Source organism: Plectropomus leopardus, chromosome 18 (assembly GCF_026936395.1).
Source record: "Plectropomus leopardus strain MGB_pleo_1.0 chromosome 18, ASM2693639v1, whole genome shotgun sequence".
NCBI classification, from domain to species: domain Eukaryota; kingdom Metazoa; phylum Chordata; class Actinopteri; order Perciformes; family Serranidae; genus Plectropomus; species Plectropomus leopardus.
Window position 1 is genome coordinate 14,589,061 of NC_142193.1, and position 21,976 is coordinate 14,611,036.

General features: G+C 37.0%; 2 protein-coding genes across 4 annotated transcripts in view; one reads left to right on the forward strand and one right to left on the reverse strand.

The window, feature by feature from the left end:
- The window catches only part of mrtfbb (myocardin related transcription factor Bb), a 91,999-nt gene that overhangs the window by 23,252 nt on the left and 46,771 nt on the right, over positions 1-21,976 (forward strand). The gene's annotated exons all lie outside the window — the stretch shown is intronic.
- Positions 403-20,936, reverse strand: shisa9b (shisa family member 9b). 2 transcript variants are annotated; one of them, XM_042505635.2, is made up of 5 exons: positions 20,789-20,936; positions 20,016-20,681; positions 17,148-17,254; positions 8,406-8,546; positions 403-4,979 (listed from the first exon to the last, which is right to left on the reverse strand). In XM_042505635.2, the coding sequence occupies exons 2-5, from the start codon at positions 20,522-20,524 to the stop codon at positions 4,597-4,599; spliced, it is 1,140 nt and encodes a 379-aa protein (XP_042361569.1). In that variant the 5' UTR covers positions 20,525-20,681; positions 20,789-20,936; the 3' UTR covers positions 403-4,596. The 2 variants fall into 2 exon arrangements, with proteins under 2 accessions (XP_042361569.1, XP_087947041.1); XM_088090915.1 differs by having other exon boundaries at positions 403-4,976; positions 20,016-20,925.

Genomic DNA, 21,976 nt, shown 5'->3' on the forward strand with positions numbered 1-21,976 from the left:
AATAAATTGTCAGCCTAGTTTTATGTTATAGGTCCACTGTCTTTGATTTAGTGGCATCTTCTGGTGAGGTTGCAGAGCTGAATTTTCTCCTGTATGCTAAGTGTGTAGGAAAACTATGGTGGCCAATGCAGAAATGTGAATAGCTCTTTCTAGAGCTGGTGTTTTATCTGTCTGTTCTGGGCAACTGTAGGACAACATAGTGGAAGAGGACCTGCTCCCTCTGTGGATATAAATGGTTCATTCTAAGGTAACAAAGACACAAAGATTCTTATTTCCATATGGTTATGAACCAGTAGAAATATTATGAGGAATATTATAAACCATTTCTTCCCGTTAATGCCCCAGTAAATACCAGGTCAATTTATGATATTGTAAGTATTGAGAGTCTGGAGAGAACACAAATTTATTAAAAATAATTTAATGTAGACAGTATAATGACACTTCACTTTTTTACAGCTGGAGCACGCTAAAACAGAAAGTCCCATAAACTGTAGTATATTATACAGAAGAGGTCCTTTGGCTGCACTCAAGTGCTCATGTTGTTATGATACCATCTGGTGTGGTGTTGAGGGGGCAGCCAATAGAGCCAGCTAGAATCAGAATTTAAAAGAAATGATTTTTTTTTAAATAAACAAAAGAGTTTTAATAAGCACCAAGAAATGCTACAGACAACTTACCTCTGTAGAAATGTGTTACTCTGTATTTGTGATTCTATGCATGTTTTCTTTTTGTTTTGTTTTTTTGCTGCTGCTGGCACGCTAGACTCTACCATTAACTAAATGTTTATTTCCTTTTAATTAAAAGAAAGAGGTAAGTCAGTTGAACAAACCAATTACAAAACGCTTAAAGCTGTAGTAGCTTTACTGACAGGTAAATGGAGTCCACTAACATTGTGCTACAGGTGCTCATTGCCAATGACTATTTTCTTTGTACAGGGTATGCTACACTTGTATGGTCTATTTAATACATGAAAATAAGTTGACATCGTTGGTGTGCACTTTCTTGCAGAAACCTTGTATCAAAGTAAAAGGCAATCCTAGAGGTTTTCCACATTTAGAAAATGTTTCATTAACCTTGGATTTTTTCAGACTGGAATTATTTAAAAAATACTGCAATGAAACTGCATTACTAGTTTAACTGTAATTTCATATAATTCAGATACATTTTTTAAAAAATGGCATTTTAGAGATTTAAGGTTTTTGCAGGAAACTGTCATCATGGGGATTATATTTTACTGCACAATCAATGTATGAAAAACATTTAAATGTTTAGTACTTTTCCAGTAACTGGAGGATGTGAACTGTCAAATACAGAAGCTGTGAATATATTTAACAGGGCATCTTGAACCAAATTAACTTTGAATTGTACAGAAAGACACATAACAACATTCATTAGAACAGTTAGTTAATCAAATGCATATTCTGATAAAAAGCTAACAGTGATGCAAAGACCTGGTGGCCATTGTAATGAACTGTATTGTTAAACATGTGATCCTAGAGGATTCCCTTAAAGCTTTACCAAAATATAAAATTGCTGTTTTTCCTCCTGGGTGTTGAAAAAACAACCAACCAAAAACCAAACAGATACACACATAATGTCTTTAACTGGCAGTATTACGGTAGATCTTAATGTGTAAAATATGGTGTTCTGTAGCTTAATAACAGTGCTCTCAGTATCTTTAAGGAAAAAAATATGTTAGCACTCACAAAACAAAAGCAATTTAGTAGTAGTCACTATACAACATTGTTTGGACAAATAAAATAAAAGATCTCAGCTGAATTATAAGTTTAGTTTGAATAGTGTGAATAACAGATTTCATATAACAGTGAAACACTGAAACAGCTGATTAACTGTGAAAGGACAGTTTGGTGCACTAGATCTACATATTTCGGAAAATATTGCATACAGTTTGGTTGAGAGTCTGTAAAAATATTAACAGCTACAAATTGGACTCGAGAATACATAAATACAACTGAACATTGTCGTAGCAGTTCCTACTTCCCACTTACATATGAGCTCTGAGTGCAGCGCTGTCTTCGGCTGCTTGAAATAGTCAACTGCATGAGTAAGACCTGCAGGCAGGCGTGAGCATCTTTTTATATTGCTTGGATGGAAAATCAGTGCAACAGATGATCAATTGCACCTGAGAATCTTACTTAATTTAAAACATTTTTTGCCAAGTGCAGCATGAAAAGATTTTCAGTATGGTGCTTTAGCTGAGATTAGGGCTAGGCAATACATTGATATTATATCAATATCGTGATATGAGACTTGACATTGTCTTAGATTTTGGATGTCGTAAGTTCTGTCTTTTCCTGATTTTAAAGGCTGCATTACATTAAAGTGCTGTAATTTTCTGAACTTACTAGACTGTACTAACTGTTCTACTATTTGCCTTTACCCACTTATTTATAACATCCACAAAGGCCTATGGATGTAAATTAACAGTCCCGCTTTATACTGATGTTCATTAATATGTTATGTTCCTTTTAAATAAACAATAAATTAATAAATCCATTTTGATCAAAGGCCTTGATATCAATTTTGGGATGATATTATGGAGTTGACCATTGATGTTTTCACAAAATATTGACAGAGTGAGATATAACAGTCTGAGAAATTACATCACTTAACTGTGATGCAGCCTTTAACCAGGCAAAGTCAACACCTACAATATAACAATATTCAAAATCTAAGATGACATGTAGTCTCACATCATCAATATTGCCCAGCTCCATGTGTAAACAAATATTTTGTGAAAGCGCCAATAGTCAACCCTACAATATTGTAGCAATATTGTTTATGTGGTATTAGATCATTAATATTGTGATTTTAAGTTTCTCCACCTTGATCATCCCTAGCAGAGATAAGAACTGGTGATCAATATTAAAACATATGTCTTTAGTAGTGAACTGAAATACCACAGTGGGTAAATATTGTTACGTAGTAAAATACTAGGGTCAATCAATGATTTATATCTCTTTAGTTGACCAATTTATTTGAGTTGTAACAGACAGAAAACCTTTAATATGCTTAGCAAAATTTTTACATTCATCCTGACAGAAGTTAAATAACTGTTGACCTCTTACATTGGAAACTGCTACTGTCCCACTGCAGACTGTCCAGTCCAGATACATTCAATAAATATGAGATCTGGAACTAAATAATATTTGGAATTAAGTCATATACATTTTTAATAAAAGATGACAGTTTTTAACTATGACGCAAATTCCGAGCCTCCATCTTTACTCTTAAAATGACGTTTGTTGAGGGCACAATGCATTACTAAGACCAATGACCATTCTAATAGTGAGGCTTCATCTACAGTATGTTCTACAGTAAGATAACCACACACATGCTGGTACTGATGAGAGGCACTATTACACCAATACAACACTGGTTCAATACTCTGCTACTTCTCCTAGTACTCATGGAAATATGTGTATCAGTACAATGTCTGTTGGCAGAGACTTGGTTTGAATGCATTTGGAAGGTGTCCTTAAAGGGAGACATCTATAACTTTAAAAATTTACATTACATTCAAAAAAATTTAATAGATTTTTTAATGGATTTTAATTAATTTAATTTAGGTTAACTTTAACAGTTTCACAGACTCATTGATTTATTTATTCATTTTTTAGAAATACTGAATGATAAATGATGAATCTCTCCAAAATGGATTTGTAAACAAATCTGAATAACTAACCTTTGGACAACAAGTATGCTTCAAATTCTGCTCTGAAATAAATACAATTCTTACTTAGTTCAGTGACAGTCACGACCATGAAATTATGTGTAACCACCTGATATGGCTCATTTTTTAAAATTAGACTTTAAACATTTTGAGTGACAGTACAAATGTGGGTAATATTTTGGAGATGGGTGATTATTGGGAGATTACGGCCTAATTAATTTGAGTGTAATATATAAAAGTTCACAAAGTCAGTTATCCGTATTTTACACTGTGTTTTTCCCAATTAACTTGTTTGGTAAACTAAGGACAACTAGATCCTTCATTTCAAATAAATACATAAAAATATCTATAATTTGGGTTTGTTAAACTATTTAGGTTATTTCCTCAAATTTATCATCCCTGGATACTGAGCTTTATCCATCACATAGCAGTGCCAAACATTTTCAGTTTTAACAGTATATATAAATTGTCCTGTAAAGTGTTTCATCAATACCCAATTAACCACAGGCCACTCAACCTTGATTAGATAAATAAGGTTGTTTTTCTCAATTAGACAACAGAAAATATATATTATACTTTAAGGTCCATTGATATCTCAGTAAATACTGACAACAGCGCTGTATGTGTCACATTTTATGTAAGTTATGTAACTATGTTCTGTTTAGCAGTTGGATTATATATCAGTGGAACATATTAATCACTGTGCCCTTCTGAGGAACAGTAAATGATTCAGAGTCTTTTGATAGTACACTTCACCTTAACGTGGCATCTTAAATGCTGCCCGTCACATGCACAGCTGCACATACGGTCCTTGCTGATATCTGACAACACCACCCACAGTCATCAGCTACCGCCTTCCCTAAATGCAGACTCCTTTTTAAGCCTGATGCTTAGACAGTCCCTCATACTGTCACTTCTGTCTTGCTGTTGGTGACAAAGTACGGTTGTGGAGGCAAGTAACGAGTGGTGTGCAGCTCCTTCTCTATGATGCAGAGTTTCTTTGGGCCATAGCTCTGTCGGAGTCCCAGCATGTCCTTGCTCTCCCAAGATCTTAGCACCCCCGGGCTGGCAGCAGTGTTGGAGCCGTAGCACAGCGACTGTGAGCTGCGGCTCTTGGGGCTTTTGTACTTGTGTCCATTTTGTTTTGAAGACAGCTGTCTGGGTGGGCTGTAAGGATTACTGGGCTCTGGCTCCATATCCATAGCCTCCATGGGAAGGCTGCCCTTGGTTGTCATCTCGATCACTTGCCGCCGGTTGCTGTAGAAGCTGTCATTAGCTTTCTCTGCTAACAAATACAAATAAACAGCATCATAGTTCTTTGTCAATTTTCCCTTCATCAGCCATTGCATTGTGTCCTGAGTGCAGAACTAGACAGGCAGATAAAAATAGACCTAAAGTCAAATTTTGTTGTTTAGGATACAAAAGAGGGAGGAGAGGAGACAGCAGTATCACCTCACATTATCAGGCCATTACAATAACTAATTCCAACTTACATTGCTCATCCATTCATAAACATGGCCAGTGGCATTGTGTTTTTGGGCTGTCCTTCCGTCCATCTGTCTGTGTTCATGTCTACATACGTACATCCCTTTGTCATGAATGCGATATCTCAAGAGTGCGTCAAGGGAATTTCTTGAAATTTGGCACAAACATACATTTGGATTCAAGGATGAACAGCAACATCAATATTTGATGCATTGTCTTCTGTCATGGCCTCTTATGAGTCTGGACAGACATGGATGTAAACTCTAACTGCATTTTAACTGGTTCATGGAGGTATACATTGCAGTACTTCTATTTTTTTACGCAAAAACATGGACAGGAAGAGGAAGTACTTTGTCAGTCCTAACAGTCTCTGTCAACAACTTGAGGCAGTCTGAGAGGCAAAACCCAGAGCATGGAAAGTCTGCTAAGTTCTGCCTGCACCATTCATTAACACGTCACAACGTAATGACATGACATGTCATCCCCACTGGAAATTATGCCCTTGGTGCACAATAATGTAGTGTTGAATGCTAATCGTGTTTACTGAGTTATGGTAGCTTCACACAGCCCTTTACAGGAAGTCAGAACATGTTAAAATATATTTTTCCCATGTCCTGTCAGCCTTATTAATTAGAAGATTGCAAATATATTATGTTAGAGGTCAGTAAATAATTATGCTCAAATTCCACTGAATATTTGTTGATATTCGAGGATATTATTTTAGTACAATGTCTGAGGTGGTAGACCACTGCACAGTATATCTTGGCTCATGACATTTGTCTTGCCATAATCAGCTGCTGTAATTTGCTCATAAAAAGCACTGCAGTGTGATTTTATGTCTCCAATCTGGTGCAGACAATGTATGAAAACAGTTTTCACTTCAGCACTAATTGAGCCTGAGCACACCAAGCTCCAGCATTAGCCTTTTCCACAGTAACATTTCCTAATTTTTTTACTTTTTTTTTTTTTTTTAATGAAATGAAATGTCTCCCAGATAACCTTTAATGTGGTCTCTTCATCAGCAGCAAGCTGTAGCTGCTCTCTGGATCTTACTTCATGGTACTGAAAAGAAATATAGTGATAAGCAGCATATTTTTACAGCAGCTACTAGTAAAACCCACATAAGTGCAGGCAGATGAACACACACACACACACACACACACACACACACGCACACATATTTATACTGTATGTATATAGAACCACAGTGGCTCACATGGCTCACCGTGTACAGTATAGATGCATCAACTCCCCAACTCATTTGTGTTTTGATTGCTCCTGATTGTCTCCTGTCCCCAGTCTCATTATCTAAGATTTGCTCTATTTTTATTTGCCCTAATGATCAGTTTGTTTGACGGCACTTCAGTGGATTAGAAGCGGAGAAGCTTCAGCAGCTCTTGTGAATCACAAAGAACTGTTTTATGCGATTGGACTGAGCGCACGCACACTGATAGCCGTCATCCTTTCCATAGCCAGGTCTCTTAAACACAGCTAATTGATTCATCTATAAAAAAAGACTCCAGTTTAACCGTGCTAAATAACATAAAATACAGGTCCAAAAATACCTTTACTCTACACTTTGGTTCTGCAGATTTATTTATTTATTTATTTTTCTCTGCCAAATTTTTAAGTGCATCACACAGGCCAAGATGACTGTCGGCCAAAACAGAGGTCAGTGATATTAAAGACTTTTTTGCTTTAATCTGCCACTGTGATCGTTTTCTGGCTTCAGAAATCAATATGAACAGCAGTGAAACATCAACTGAATTCTTTTTTTATTTTTTATTTTTCCAGACAACCCAAAATCTTAACACTGATAGTAAAATCTTTAGGATTTGTTATTATCAAATGGACTTGTAAATTTTGGTTTGAAGTATGATTATAGTGTAAAATGTTGGGTATGCATGGACAGATTCAACAACTGATAATCAGTTATGGTTTCATTTTTGCCTCCATGCTGGTGACAGTCGTGGCTGTCTGTCTGTCCCATCCCTGTGAACTAGATCTCAGGAACACTTTGATCGAGTTTCTTCACATTTGCCAAACGTCCACTTGGACTACATGATGAACTGATTAGATTTTGAAGATCAAAGATCATGGTCACTCTGACCATGCCTCCATCTCTTTTTGTGAACGCAGTATCTCAGGCCTTGAGAGACTTTCCTTAAATTTGGCACAAATGTTCACTTGGGCTCAAGAGTGAACTGATGAGAATTTGGTGGCCAAAGTTCACAAAACATGTTTTGGCCATAACTCAAGTATTCTCAAAAAATCTAATAGGTTATCAAGTATGCCTGACTATACTTACGTTTTGACGGTTACCAGTATTTTAATATCAGCTCAAACACTTTAGGGAATTATACATCATAAAAGTACTATTTTCTTGCAGGAATTTATTTTCATGTACATATTTTGACAATGCAAACATGTTTTTCTTCAAGACTTAAATACTTTCGCATCATCTTGCTGAGTGATACTATTTTGGTATTTGCTATTATGTCTTGATTCCAATGCTGCTTGTCCAGGCAATGTCTGCAGACTTTCCAAAATTAGCACATGAGAAGAACAACAAACTTGCCTCTATAAATAAACTTTCAGTCCCCCTCTCTGTTGGCATTGATGGGCTATGGATTAACTGACAAGGATTTCTGTCAGCCACAGATTTAATGAGACAAACCAACTCCTATTTAAAGAAAGATGAACATTTCATTTTAAGTACATATCTAACTACATGCATCGTGTCAGATTGTTTGTTGCTGCATTTAAACTGGAAAAGAAATTAAAAACTGAAAAAAGGCCAAAGCCACTTTGTCTTATTAGTGTCATTTCAGTGCTAAACCGAAAAGAGAGAAATGTCAGTGAATCTCACTAATAACTGCAACTAGCAGAAAATCATGTTTTTGTCTTTATAGAGAATCAATGTTTAAAACAAAATTAACCACATAAAGTTTCACTGGGATTACATGAAAGAATTTATGAAGCGTTCCAGATCTGTTTTCTGCCTCATGAACTTATAAACGTATCCTCATGATGACTCAGATTACAGTTCCTTTTTTTTCTGGTTCACTCAATTAAATTTTGACTCTCCTCCTTATATGATGCAGGGAAACCCTGATTAATTATACTAGTTTCATTTATGAAGGATGTAATGGGCCACCTAATCAGACCAAATGATGAATGGCAGTTTCTGTTTTATCATTAGGGCTCATCGTAAACAATTTCTTACCCACAGCCTTGAGCGTGGCGTACTTGTTGAGATCCTTGACAGACTTCTGCGGTTCGTAGGGGCTGGTGATCTGTCCCACAGCCGGGTAAGGCTGTGCTATCAAAGTTGATGCTTGAACCACGTTGTTCATCTGGCTGCTGTCTGAAGGAGGCAAAACACAAGTTGTTAATGCAGAAATTCAGTTCCCTTTAATCGCTGAGGTAATATGTTCAAGTGTGTTGTATGTTTAAATTAATAATTTTATTTATATCATTGATGTATTTAAACTGGATTGGTTTCCTCTACATGACTGTTACATGAACCCAGGACATAAATCAGCTTGATGAATGGATTTGAATATAGAATAATTGTTTCTCTAACCGGGTAGTGTCACTTTCCCCTAAGTAGACTTTTCTTGGTACCCAGCTGGAGAGTCATGACTGCTCTTTGTGAAACTGTACTAATCCTACAGTAGACATCTGGTAAATTAAGGGGTGCACAGCAATGAGACTGGCCCCCTGCCTACTGGCATGACAGAGCAAGCAGATGTTCAGAGTGTCTTCTCTGGAGGAGATTTGTGGAACGTACCAATTCACAGGCAGTGATTTGAAGACTGCCGTGTTTGCTGTGTTCTGTACATATCTGAGTAGATATCAACATGTTTATATAATACTTGATGTGGCTAGATTAAATCATTCATTAATTACTTCTTTTAAGCTTGACCTCTTACTAAATCACAATGATGGGTATAATAGAGGGCACCTGAAATGCTTTTCCTTATTTTCTAGGGTAGATATAATATTTACAATGTCCAATTTTCAAAATAAATGTCTTGTTAATTTATTTACTTTGCAGACTGAGATTAATAATACAAAACATAAAAGGCAAATAAATGATCTAATATTAACCTATTGGTTAAGATAGGACTTTATTGATCCCTTGCTGGAATTTACAGGCTACCCATCAGATAACCTACATTCAGTCAGATTAGTTTCCACCTTTACCAGCTGCAACATTAACATAATCAACATATTCATGCATTCATAATTATAATCCAATAATATATATTATTATGAAATGGGCCACCTGTAGTGTTGGGTGCTAATTTTGTTAATTTCTCCCAGATTGTATGCCTTTTTTTGCTGGAACCTGTCCGGTTGTGAAGATTTTGGCTTAGAAGCTTTAATTCTCCCCAATTTCAGATCATAGTCTTGCTGCAATAGTTGGGATCGTGATGATTTTAGTTTAAAAGCTTTTACTGGTGATTTACCATGTTAAAAGAGTGCTTTTTGTTGTGTTTCAAACAGTTCTACTAGAAACCAAGTTACAACTATGCACCTTAAAATGAGAATAATAGGTCCCCTCAAATATCAATGTCATCTTCTTGATGTAAATGGTTTCCTATAAAGGTAACCTGACTGAAAGGGGTTGCCAGTGTTAATCCACTGTGAGTCAAGCATCAATAACTTATTACTATATAAAAAAATGTCCATTGGCTCATCCCTTTCGTTTTTAATGACGAAAGTTTACAAACTTTCTAAATTGTGGGGAGTCCACTAGTCCTTGGTCTAGAACGTGTCTGATTAAAAACAGATCATTAATACAGAAAATAGGTTAATTAGGCTCTTATTCCCCACTGGTCAGCAAGAAACTTTATTACTGTGCTAATTAATTTGGAAAGTCTCAAATTATCAATGCTGTCTCATGAAATGATGCAGAGGACAGCTTTGGCAATTCTTTTCACTCCACCACACCTCAACAAGGGGGTGGTGTATTGAGTGAAATCAGATTTTGAGGTCATTTTAGGTAGCAAAAGAATGATGGTGTCACTGTGTTCTCCCAGTGATAAGGCTGTCTTTATATCAAGCTCCGGTATTATCCAGCCTTATTGTAAGCCTTATAAAAAACTACAATCCTTGAGAAAGACAGCACAGCACCTTCTCATGTAAAGATAACGTATTAAGCTCAGCAATGGATGAGCTCATAAACTTTAATGAGATCTTTTAAAAATGCTTTACTAACAAAAGTAACCGAATTCTCAGATCTATCTGTGTTACCTTGTCAGGTCCATTTTTGGGCTTGTTGACCTGTTTCAGTTTCATAAAATTCATCATAAGTGGGCCATGCACACAGGCTGGCTCAGTGGGATTTTGCTTAAGCTAAAAGTCAAAGATTATCTCCTTCCATAGAATACACCAAATGAACTTTGTTTGTGTTTTATGTAATAAGGATAATACATGATTAATACTGCTTTTTAGAAATTCATAGGTACATGTTTGTTTTTAAATACTCCATAATTAAACTGTTCATTCTCCAGCAAGTTTACACTCTAAAGCATTTGAACAGTCACCTGACCATTTTGCTTATCTGATACTCCAGTCAAGGTCAGGGTCAGGGTATCCCCTGGAAAGGTAGAAGCCACAGAAAGTAAATAATTTAAGCAGTTATCGATGTACACTATAATGCCTTGGCCAAACTCTTTTGTATGCCAATTTTGTTCAAAGTAGAATATATATACATATATACAGTATATATATATATTAGCGTATCTGAATGCCTCCGATATCTCAAATGTCATCTTTATATACTCTATGACAATAGATTTCACTAAATGAGGACAGTGCATCTGTGAACGTCTGCTGCAACTTTTCTATTTTTGAGGATGCCAAACTCAATTTAAACTGAGGGGCTGATGTATTTACGCGTCTATCTCCCTCTTTAATGTTTATCTGACTTTGTGATAACTGAGTGTCACTTGCGCTGATGTCAGAGTCACAGCTTTTATGTCAGCTGCTGGAAGAAAGTAGGCCACTTCTAGAGACTTGTAAGGTTAAAGACTCCATGGTTGTTGCGGGAAATAAGCGAGTTAACACTCCAGACACAGACACCACCCCAGAACTCATAAAAGATTTAAGAGAGTATTTTGGGAGCTATGTGCCCCGAAATAAATGGTGCAAGGAGAAGGGCGTTCTTATTTACAGGCAGCCTACTTTCAAGTTAACGGTGAAAATATTCTATTATCTCGGAGTCAATATCTCTTCATTTCAGTGAGACATCCAGAACTCTTAACATAAAACATATGTGTACATTTTTTGATAAAACATCTTTACAGACAAATGAATATAAATTATATTTATTGATTAAGTACAAATATATTAGTCATTTGTGGACAGGCTTTTATATAATAATGTCATTATTATAAAGCAATCAGAGTTATTTTTTAAGTTGGTCATTACTTTAAAAGAGTCATTCATGCTTTCTTAAATGTAGAATTAACAAGTTCATGCAGCGTCACATTCTTATTTTGGTAATTGGAAAGACTGGCCAGATTTCCTGACCAGTGGCAGATATTTATTACCCCAAAAGGCAATCAAAGTATCAGTCAATGTATCTTAATAGTCCAAAATGACTAATCAATATGTATTGATGCCAAAGTCCTGATATAATCTGATACAGATAATAAGAAGAAAAAGAAAAGAAAATATGGACCTTTTCATTCAACACGCCACTTCTGCACACATGCTCCAAAAATCACAGTATACAAAATAATTTTTGGATGGCATGTCCAAAGTTTTGCATACTGGATAAACCCTTTTTAGCAAATGTGTGTTAAAATAATACAGACCATCACAATGTCTCAGCAATGTGCCCTGGAGGCATCACTGATTAGAGATATGCTAAATTTTGGTTAAAAGCAAAATTGTGTTGACTGGATTTTGGTTACTCAACAACGCAACTCAAAACAAACAAAATTTGAACGTCATCTCTCGTCAGTATTCTATGTGAAATTGACCTGACTTTAAATGATGGTAACCCAGTGTCACAACTAAGCTAAAGTCAACTAAATATTTTTTTGGTCCCTTTAAAGCATTTCATTTTAGATCACCTTGACTGATATAAACCTGACTTCCATTCTTGAGTTCCTAAAAAGAAAACAAACACTGAACAATCCTCAATTATAATACCTTGAACTATTTAGGTGCAGAACTTTTGTGAAATGTTGCTCTGAAACAACCTTATTTAAATTACTGTCTAATTCTGTTGGTTATGCATTATGCAGCTGGAGCTTTGGGACATGACAGTCAGGGTGGTGTAGAAAGCTATTTTCTCACACTGTTAGAATAAATTCAAACTGAGACTACCCTTGCATCAGTCAAATTGAAGAGTAAAGGCTTGAAGTGCACCACTCCAAATAAAGAGGGGAATTAGAGAGCAATAATAACTCATATACATATTTAATTTTATTCACACAGGTCCGACATTTAAGTGAGGGGACAAATTATGTTTGCAAATTGTTGAAAAACTAATTTAGAATGAGTTCAATTGACTAATGGCCCCGATGTATGTGTGCTGTCAGTGGTCAATGTGGTGAAAATTGCAGCTGTATATTTCCCATTTACTATTAAGAGTGAAACAGCTCATCCGTCTCCATCCATTTTTTCTCTCAGTATTGTCAGTTGGTAATTATCTCCTTTAAGATTTGAGGGCTCAGTATACAATTCCGGGTACAGTATATGGCAGATTGAAAATAGAACCATAGGTAGACTCTACATTTGGTAGCAATTTCTCAGCTGCTGTCAGAGGTAATGCTGCTGAAATACATTTCTATCTGGCAGTGAGGAAATGGACTGTCATGCACCAGTGGAGTGTTGGCAGTGAGTGGAGACTTTGTTCTCTCTGGCTGACTGCCTGGAGTAAAAAGAGGCCACACTTCACAATTGCCCCATGTGCGCACATGACCAGCAGGACATGAATGTGGCCGTGCTGTTAGCCAAAGAAGCCACGCTCACAAAAGTCTGTATCATTGGTGTCTTGAGGAGAATGAGAGCTTATAGCCTAGTCTAACAGATTTTTTTTGGTTATCTTTGACAAGCAACAGATGAGGAAAAGGGGCTCCCTTTTGGAGCATTTCAATCACTGCTTTACACCACTGTCAGTAATATACAGTGACTATTACAGCTGGGGCACAGTAACACCTGCCACCAGAAAGCACAGCAGGAGAGGGCAAGTACAGGACAGATCCATGTGCAAAAAATATCACCTCACCTCTTGTAACCTTGTAAGGATTTCTGTCAAGAAAGGAATCATCGCCCCTGTGTTGTTGTCAACCCTATTACAGAGAATCTCTCCAATACATCCCTGTATGCAGCTGTGCCCTGGCTCCACATGCCCAAGGTCAACTGACAAATGAAGACCTACGTACATCCTCTTTAATGTAGTATTATATGAATTGAATATATTTAATTTGAATAAAACTTTACTGTGTCTATCAAGTCCAGCTGCAGGGCCACGACCAATAAAGAATAAAAACAGGCTGCATAGACATCAACCTCCAAAAACAACAAAGATCTTAAGATTTTAAGATTGTATTTTCATTTGTTTTTAACTAAAAATAATGTTCGTTGGCTGGGTGACATGGAGAAAATCAAATATTCCATTTTTTTTTCTTTTTTAACAAATACCTCTGTCAATAATGCAGTGATATTGTTGGGTTGACTATTGGTGCTGTCACAAAATATTTACACAATAAGATTTTAGACTGTCAGTAAATTGGATGTAATGACTATATGAGTAAAGGCAAACAATAGTGGAGTCTGGTAAGTTCAGAAAATTACATAATTTTATTGTTATGTCTTTTAAAACCATGAAAAGACATCATTCGCAATATAATAGTATCCAAAATTTAAGACGATATATTGTCTTATATCACAATATCGATATAATATTGGTGTTAACTAAAAAAAGACGTGTGATGGAATATTAATATTTGTTCCTTAATGTACTGTATTAGGTGATGTAATTCTGGTATGTTTAATGCTGCTGTAAGAGTTTAAACTGTATTTTGATTATTATTGGCATAATATAATGTAATAGCAATGATATTATCCCAGTCTTTTTTTCATACAATAATCCCCTGACTTCCCTTCTTGTTTACCCCAGTTAGCTGGGAATCTGCACTGTGTGTTAAGGCTGAATTTAAGTGTAATGCATTGCAAATTTACACAGAATAATTTCGTATTATGTAATATATATACAGAAGAATTAGAATCTAATGATTGCCTTTGCACTGCTATGAACAAGAAGCATTCTCTGATAATCTGAAGAAAAAAAACAGATGACAGAAACTAAATATAAATATATAATGATCATCAGGCAAAATGTAATTTTCTGACTCAAAGAAGGAGGCAGGTGGGGTGAGACAACTGCAAATTTTTCAAAGCAGTTCCATTTTCACTTTTTTATAAAAGTGACATAACCTTTAAGTAGGTGTTGTGACTGCACTTGTTCTACTGTACAATGATCTTACATCATTGATCATTTTCTTTTATTTACTCCAGGGACTGACAGGGAAAGTGGGGTTTTAAATCAGGACACAAGCTCCTTAGTGGGTTCAACTCACTCACTGCAACATTTTAACACAGATACTGCATTCAGAAAGATGACTGGCATGTTCATTGGTTGACAAATCAAAGTATTGAACTTCACAAGCTAAATGACAGTAAAAAAGAAAAAGAAAAACAAATCCTAATGTGCATTTAAATTAATCAAAGCACTGTTTTACCGAATCATGCCATACCAAAACTGTAATTTTGTAAAGGAAGAATACAGTATCTCTCTCAGAAGATCAGTCCTAACATGTTGGCTGGTTTTTAATGAACTGATAATTATTCTGTGAGAAGGCAAGGTAGGACAGAAGGTGCAATGATTAATTATTACTTTGTCAGTGCTGACACTTCACCTTAGGAAAAAAAAGATCATCTAAAGCAAAAAAGACATCTCACTCTTAAAATAGAAGGCCTTTCTATTTCTGAGGTTAGTTATGTTTGAAGTTAAACTGGATTTCTCACTACAGTAATAAATGCAGTTAATATGATAGTATTGTAAAAAACACAGTTGTGAAGTGACACAAAGCACAGTGGCCTTGTGGCAGCATGCGAAAAGATCACATTTATTTTTAAAGGTAAATGGCACATGTAGAAAATAGGCATTGTCTGTATCCTGTCATAGAGTTGATTACATAAGTGCCCTGCAACCAAGAAATGCAAATTCCCCGGACTGCTGTTTGGGGATCAATCATCAAGAACTTTTTAGATCATTTGTTTTTTGCAAAATTTGCATAAACAAAAAAAAGCAATGCCTGTATACTTAGCCTGTTCAAAAAAAGTTTAATCAAGACCACATTTCGATCCTACTTGGATCTTTGTGAGGCCAAAACGTTTGAAAAGTGTAAACCACACCTACATTTATACATAAAACCCACACTGTTAGGCTGACAAGCTGGCTGATGACAGGTGTGGTTAAAAACAGTAATATAAATACGCCATTGTCTCGAATAACAAACATTATATGAATTTTTCTCTTTTCCCGGTATATTATAGCCTTTCTTCATTTATGCATTTTCTGTGCCTTGCAACTACGCATTGTATGTAGAATTACTTTTCTATAACTTCACAAAATCCAGTAGAGTGTCCACCATGTCTGCATCTAACCATTGTTGACTTTGTTTTCTTGATTTATACTAAATGAATGCATTCGGGTTGATGAGTTTAAACTAATTACAGACAGTCTGCTCATTGAAAATGCTTAAATATTTGCACAATTACTGCCTGGCTATGTACCGTATGACAAGGTAATTTGTGGTAGGCGTCAGTCTGCCATGTGTGCCAAGAACAGAGAGGTTTTCATTCCAGCCACAGATTACACCAGGTGTTTTTACTAATTAGCGCACCTCCCAAACTAATCACCGAGATCACCCGCTGCACTCTTCAGTTGTAATAAGAACATGCATACTGCTGACCTTCCAGAGCTTATGAATAATCACTGATATGGATTTGCATCTGCCTAAAAAGAAATGTCTTAAAGTATCTACATTGAAGGAAATTGTGCATCACTTTGTGTAATATCTTCTTTTTGGAATTATTTTTTACACTGTAACAGAAGCACTAGGTCATAACCTGGCTCAACTAATTATTTCAATAATTCCTTTACTTCTACTGTATGAGATGTGCTTTTTAATTATTTCAACTCTAGACCGCATTGGACCTAATCAGTATCGGGAGAGTTCATCGTCTAACCAAACAGTTTAAACCAAACAAACCAAATAGTTTAGCATTTCCTTTTTAAAAATACTTATTTGGCTAGAGTGGGTATTTGCAAATGAAGAATACAAAATAAAAATGCTGCATGACTATGTCTGTAAAGCTTTTTTTTAACACTTGACGCCATTTGCTGTAATTATCCAGCTTGCATGAGGGGAGGGGACCTTTAATGACTGGAGCTGTCAAGGCAGTAAGCAGGTGAGCATTATTAAGAGCTGCTTTCTTTGGTGCATATCTGTGTGGGTGAGTGTAGGTGTTGGTGTTGGTGAACAAGAGAATGAGAATGAGTGATATTATGTGTGAGATTGTTGCATACAAGAGTATTGGCTAAGAGGCAGGGCTCCAGGTTGTCGGTGGTAATTAGTATATATGTTAAGTGATTGCTGAGGGAATGACTACAAGTAATTGCTTCATCAGCCTGCAGGACCACTTTCAGTTCCATGGTGGATTCAGGATAGGCAAGCAAATAGACAGGGCTCATAATTTTGGGTTTATGTGTGTTTAAAACCAAATCTAAGAGTTTTCTGTTGAAATTGGTTGTCATGGTGTAAATCTGTTCAGCAGAGCAGATGGCAGCAGCATTAGTGAATGTGGAACCAAGTGTTTAAACAGAACCCTCTGTCATGTGTCCATGTATGTGTGCTGCTGATGTAACAGTACTTACGGAGACTGTTAACAGTGACTCTGGTTTGTATGTTCTCATAGTGCTGGCCAAATCCAATGTCGTCCGTATGTTCTGAGGCAGGATGGCGAATAACATGTGCGAGAGCTCTGAAAGGATGAAGAACATCTTTTAGCAAATAACAAGTGCAGATTCTGTACAGGCCAGCAGTATACTCAGCTAACAAGTTTGTTTGAAGTAGAAATTTGGAGATATGTTTTAACTTGTGTACAGTGTTGCCATCTGTGCAGGATGCTGGATTTATTTTTTTTTTTTTAACCCAAAAGGGGGGGTGGTGATCAGAGGCTTCTCTGGATGACATAGTGCTGGTCTGATGTATGGGTCAAACTCCAAAATCACTGGATCCTACATTTCCCAAAATGCAACTCAATGGCATCTTTCTTAGGACCCTCTCTGCGTCTTAAATGCCTACATCTTTCATGCTCCACATATCAAGTCCGTAACAAAGGCTTTCTTTTCAAGAAGTCTCGACCCCAATCTGGCATAACCCCCCATGACATCACCGTGGCCAGACTTGACGCAGCTCCCTTCAGAGCCACAGACGGTACTAAACAACCTTTTCACAGACTGAGTGGCACTCGATGTGAATGCTCCTTTGAACGTTTGACACTGTCATCTTTCCTGCTTTCTTGCACTCACACACAAGTTCATATTGGAACTATTTTGTATTCTTTGGTAAAAAAAAAAAAAATAGAAAAATTCAGAGGATGTAATTAATGAAAGGTTTCCCACACCAGGGGGTTGCTAATGGCTGTAAGACTGTTACAGGGATGGTGGTTGGAAAAGTGAGCAAACATTGGTATTCAGATGAAGTCGCATCTCAAGTCAGTTGGGCCAAGCACTGTAGTTTAAGCTGAGAAGATACCGTGTAGATACAGCTGGGTCATTCTGCCAAATATCTGCTCCTTGCTCGAGGGATGATAGGATTTAAGAGCAGCTTACTGGATGTAGGGCCTGAGTTAGGGAGGGTGTCGCCTGTCAGAGGGTTAAGAAGATTCTTGATGGCACAGCCTGATACCCACTGCAGGGCCTAAAGATAGGTCAAAACATCTTTCAAGAGACATACTGGGCTTTGAATGCTCACCCAGTATTTGACACATTTTCTGTGGTTTGGGGTGACCAAAAGTGTGCCATGTTTCACATTAACCTCTACACTCATCCTGCAGTCATATTGGAGTGTATTAGCCCAAACCCTTGTGGTGCACTGCAGAGAGAGAACTTTAACCATTGGAGGTAAGCAAAAACAGGGTTTCAATTGGTGTTTATTTTCTTTCAAGTCAACAAGAAATGGCAGATTTTAAAAATAAATAATGTTTTTAAGCTTGTAAGTACTGACACTTACGGTGTCTTGATAGAACATGGCAACTGCGTGACAATTATAGTGAAATTAACTCATGTCTAAAATGTGTTAACTTCTTTCATCAGTAACTGTCAAGTCAACTGTTCTGTTTGTTTTTTGTTTTTTTTTTCTCATTTTTCATCTGCATACAGTAATATATACCAAGACTTGATTATGGCAGCTACACAATGTACACACTATGCACAGGGCCTGTTAACTTCTTAATTGTATGTAGCACAGTTAAAGCACCTTCCAGGTATCCTGCAATTAACTTCTGTCACTGGTCTCAGCTTAGACTCAGGGAACATTGTGTATATTTAAAAACTCTGTCCCCCTTTAGAATGTAACTCATCTAAGTTGCAGTGTAAAAGTTAACTCATTATGATGCAGCGTCTTTAACAACATGCAATAACACGTCTACAATGTAACGATTGTCTCATACCTTGTGTCATTTTACCATTTTGTATTCATTTTAATTGTTTTAAAGGATGGAAACTAGTCTGAAGTGCTTCAAGCTAATACTCTTTCACAGAGCGGCAATGACAATAGTCTCCTCAGTGCAGACATTGTTTAGCCCAAAATCAGTCTCTTGAGGAGGTTGCAACAGAGTAATAAGCCTCTTTGTGTGCTTATGTAAAGCGTGTTTCAGGAAGATTGTGTGTGTTTGTGTCTGTGTGTGTGCTATTTGCAAGTGGTTGAAGCACACAATCATGTCTGCAGTATGCAATTTTGGGCACTTTTTTATATGTATATATTTTTATATGTTTTGTAAAAAGTAAAGTTATCACATGGTGCCCTTTTAACAAACTGAAGGTGTAAATTTTGCAGATGGTAAATGATACATTACAGAATTTGATTTAGTGACCCACCCCCCACCCCCAAAAATGGTGCAACATCACAATACTGTAGACCTTGTGTTTGATTTCAACTGTAAAATACTGAAAGTAGAAATATTTCTTCCTGAATCCAAACTACAATTTACCTTTTTGTGTCTGAACAATCTTCGCTTCCTGAGTTATATTTTGGGGGAAAAAAAGCTGTATTTTGAGCAGACACGTGTTATACAATTCTTTCAAAGTCACAGGCCAAGGGTAATGCCATAAACCCCAAACACACTTTTGTCTGTAACACTGAAGAAAAATGTGTGACTTTTGCAGACTGGGTATGCAATGAGACTAATTTGTCTCCAGCAGGAGGAGATTGATTTTATTTTTTTATTAAGAAATGTGGAATAAATTAATCAATTTGCCCCATAGAATCCCAGGCTGATATCACTTTTTAGAAAAACTTAAGTTTTATTTTTATGGTGTCACACACTTTTTTTTTTTTTACAAAACAACTTGTTGCTTTGTGGCAGGGGGAGTTAGGGTTCAGTAACACAAGAACAGATCAGCTTTTGGATGTTTTGACGGATCAAATCACAGAAAATAACTCAGAATTCTACAATGAGGAAAAATATTAATAATAACAATAATTAAAAAAACACAGGCATTGGTAAACTGATGACCTACCTTGACATATTTTCTCTGTGCGGACGATGCGACTTCTCCAAACCGAGCTTCGTGAAAATTCCTATCAGTGCCATTATGGCCACGACCCCGCATATGACATACACAATGAGATTGGTTTTATCCTTCGCGGCGTCCAGCGCCACGTCCACTTTTGGCGGGGGTCTTCCTGTCATCATCCACGGCGGGGTGTCGTAGTTCTTACAGGTGGTCTGGTCCAGCCGGGAGCTTTTAAACGCGCAGCAGAACCTGAAGCCACAGGTGCCGCAGCAGTACAGGTAGCTGCCCGTGCTGCACACGAACGGCGGATCCCACTGGCCCATCACGTCGTAGTAGCCGCGGCACTTGTCCTCCATGTGCGGGCTCTCCGTGACTCCGACCTCCCCATCATTTGACTCGTTAAACCCCGTCACCAGCATGAAGTCGTCGACCGTCTGACCCGGCTCGCCCTCCGCGTCGCACACCATAACTTTCACCAGAAAGTACCCCAGCAGCAGCTCCGTGCCCCGCATCGTTGCTCACTTTTTACCCCGCACTTGACGTCCTGAGAAGCTCTCACAAGCCCGGACGCGTCTTTCGAAAAGACGAGACACAGCCATGCGTAAATGTTATGAGGCTGATTCAAACTTCCATGCGTAAAAGCACAGTGCGCTCCTGTACTTTTCTCTCCTAGAAAAAACAAATGGTTATTGTACAAAGGTGGCTCAGGCTCTTTCCAATGGCCAGGTTACTGTAGTAAATGGTTGGAGAGGGGTGGCATCACTGAGGCGGTGCACCTGTTTGTGCTGGAGGGTGTCAGACACCTCTGAGGCTGCTTCACTTCACAGAGTCGGTCACAGATACACACACACACACACACACACACAGAGAGAGAGAGAGAGAGAGAGGGTGAGAGTGAGAGACATCGCAAAGTAGAAGAGACCCCGATGAGTGACTGTATCTGCGGGAGAGAGAGCGAAAGAGAGAGAGAGAGAGAGCCAGTGGGGGAGAGAGAGACAGCGCTTTGCGCAATAGCTCTAATTGCAACCTTTACAGCCAGTTACTATTGTGTTGGGTCTTTAAATTGTCTGTAAAAGCACAAATCGCCATCCATATGACCCCAACACCAAAATTCAAATTGGAAGTCACTCTCAGTTGGATTGACAGGACTTTAATACAGGGACAATCAATATAAGGTCGAGGAAGAAGAAGGTAGAAGGTGGATTTATGAGTGTTTTTTTAAACAAAGTTTAAAAAACTAAATTTCATTTGTCTTACACGTTCTTTCAAGTTATTAATGATACTTTTAAACATTTACATTTTTAAATTATACATTTAAATGTTTAATGTAAACATTTATTAACATTTGTAGTATCTCTACACAAATTCTTAACTAAACTCAACGTGTGTGAACAGCTCTGTAATTTATAAAGAATAGTTGTAGAGTTTTTTTTAAACAAATTTAGATTTTTGGCTGTAAATTTAACTAAATGCACAACTGGTTCACAACCTGACATTAAGCCGCTGTTTTTTAAAGAATATATTGTGTGTTTTGACACCTGCTTTGGCTTTAGAGAAAGTGAGAAAGTGATGATGATGTCTGTGCAGTGTTGGAATTGAATTAAGTACATATATTTAGGTAGCCTACTCTACTTAAGTGCAGTTTTGACATATTTGTACTTTACTATAGTGTACTACTCCACTACATTTCAGAAGGAATTATATATTTAGTACTTAACCACTTTTATTTGACATTTATAGTTACTAGTTACCGCTTACATTAAGAAAAATATGTATTCTTTTATGATATAGAACAGTGAGGTACAATATCATCTACCCAGTAGTTTATTAAATATATAAGATAGGGATGCACAATAATATCGGTAAGTCATAGGTATCGGCAGGTAATGGCTTTAAAATAAAATATCAGAATCGACCAACATGCTGATTCTTACGATATTACAAACCAGTATTGTTTATATTAT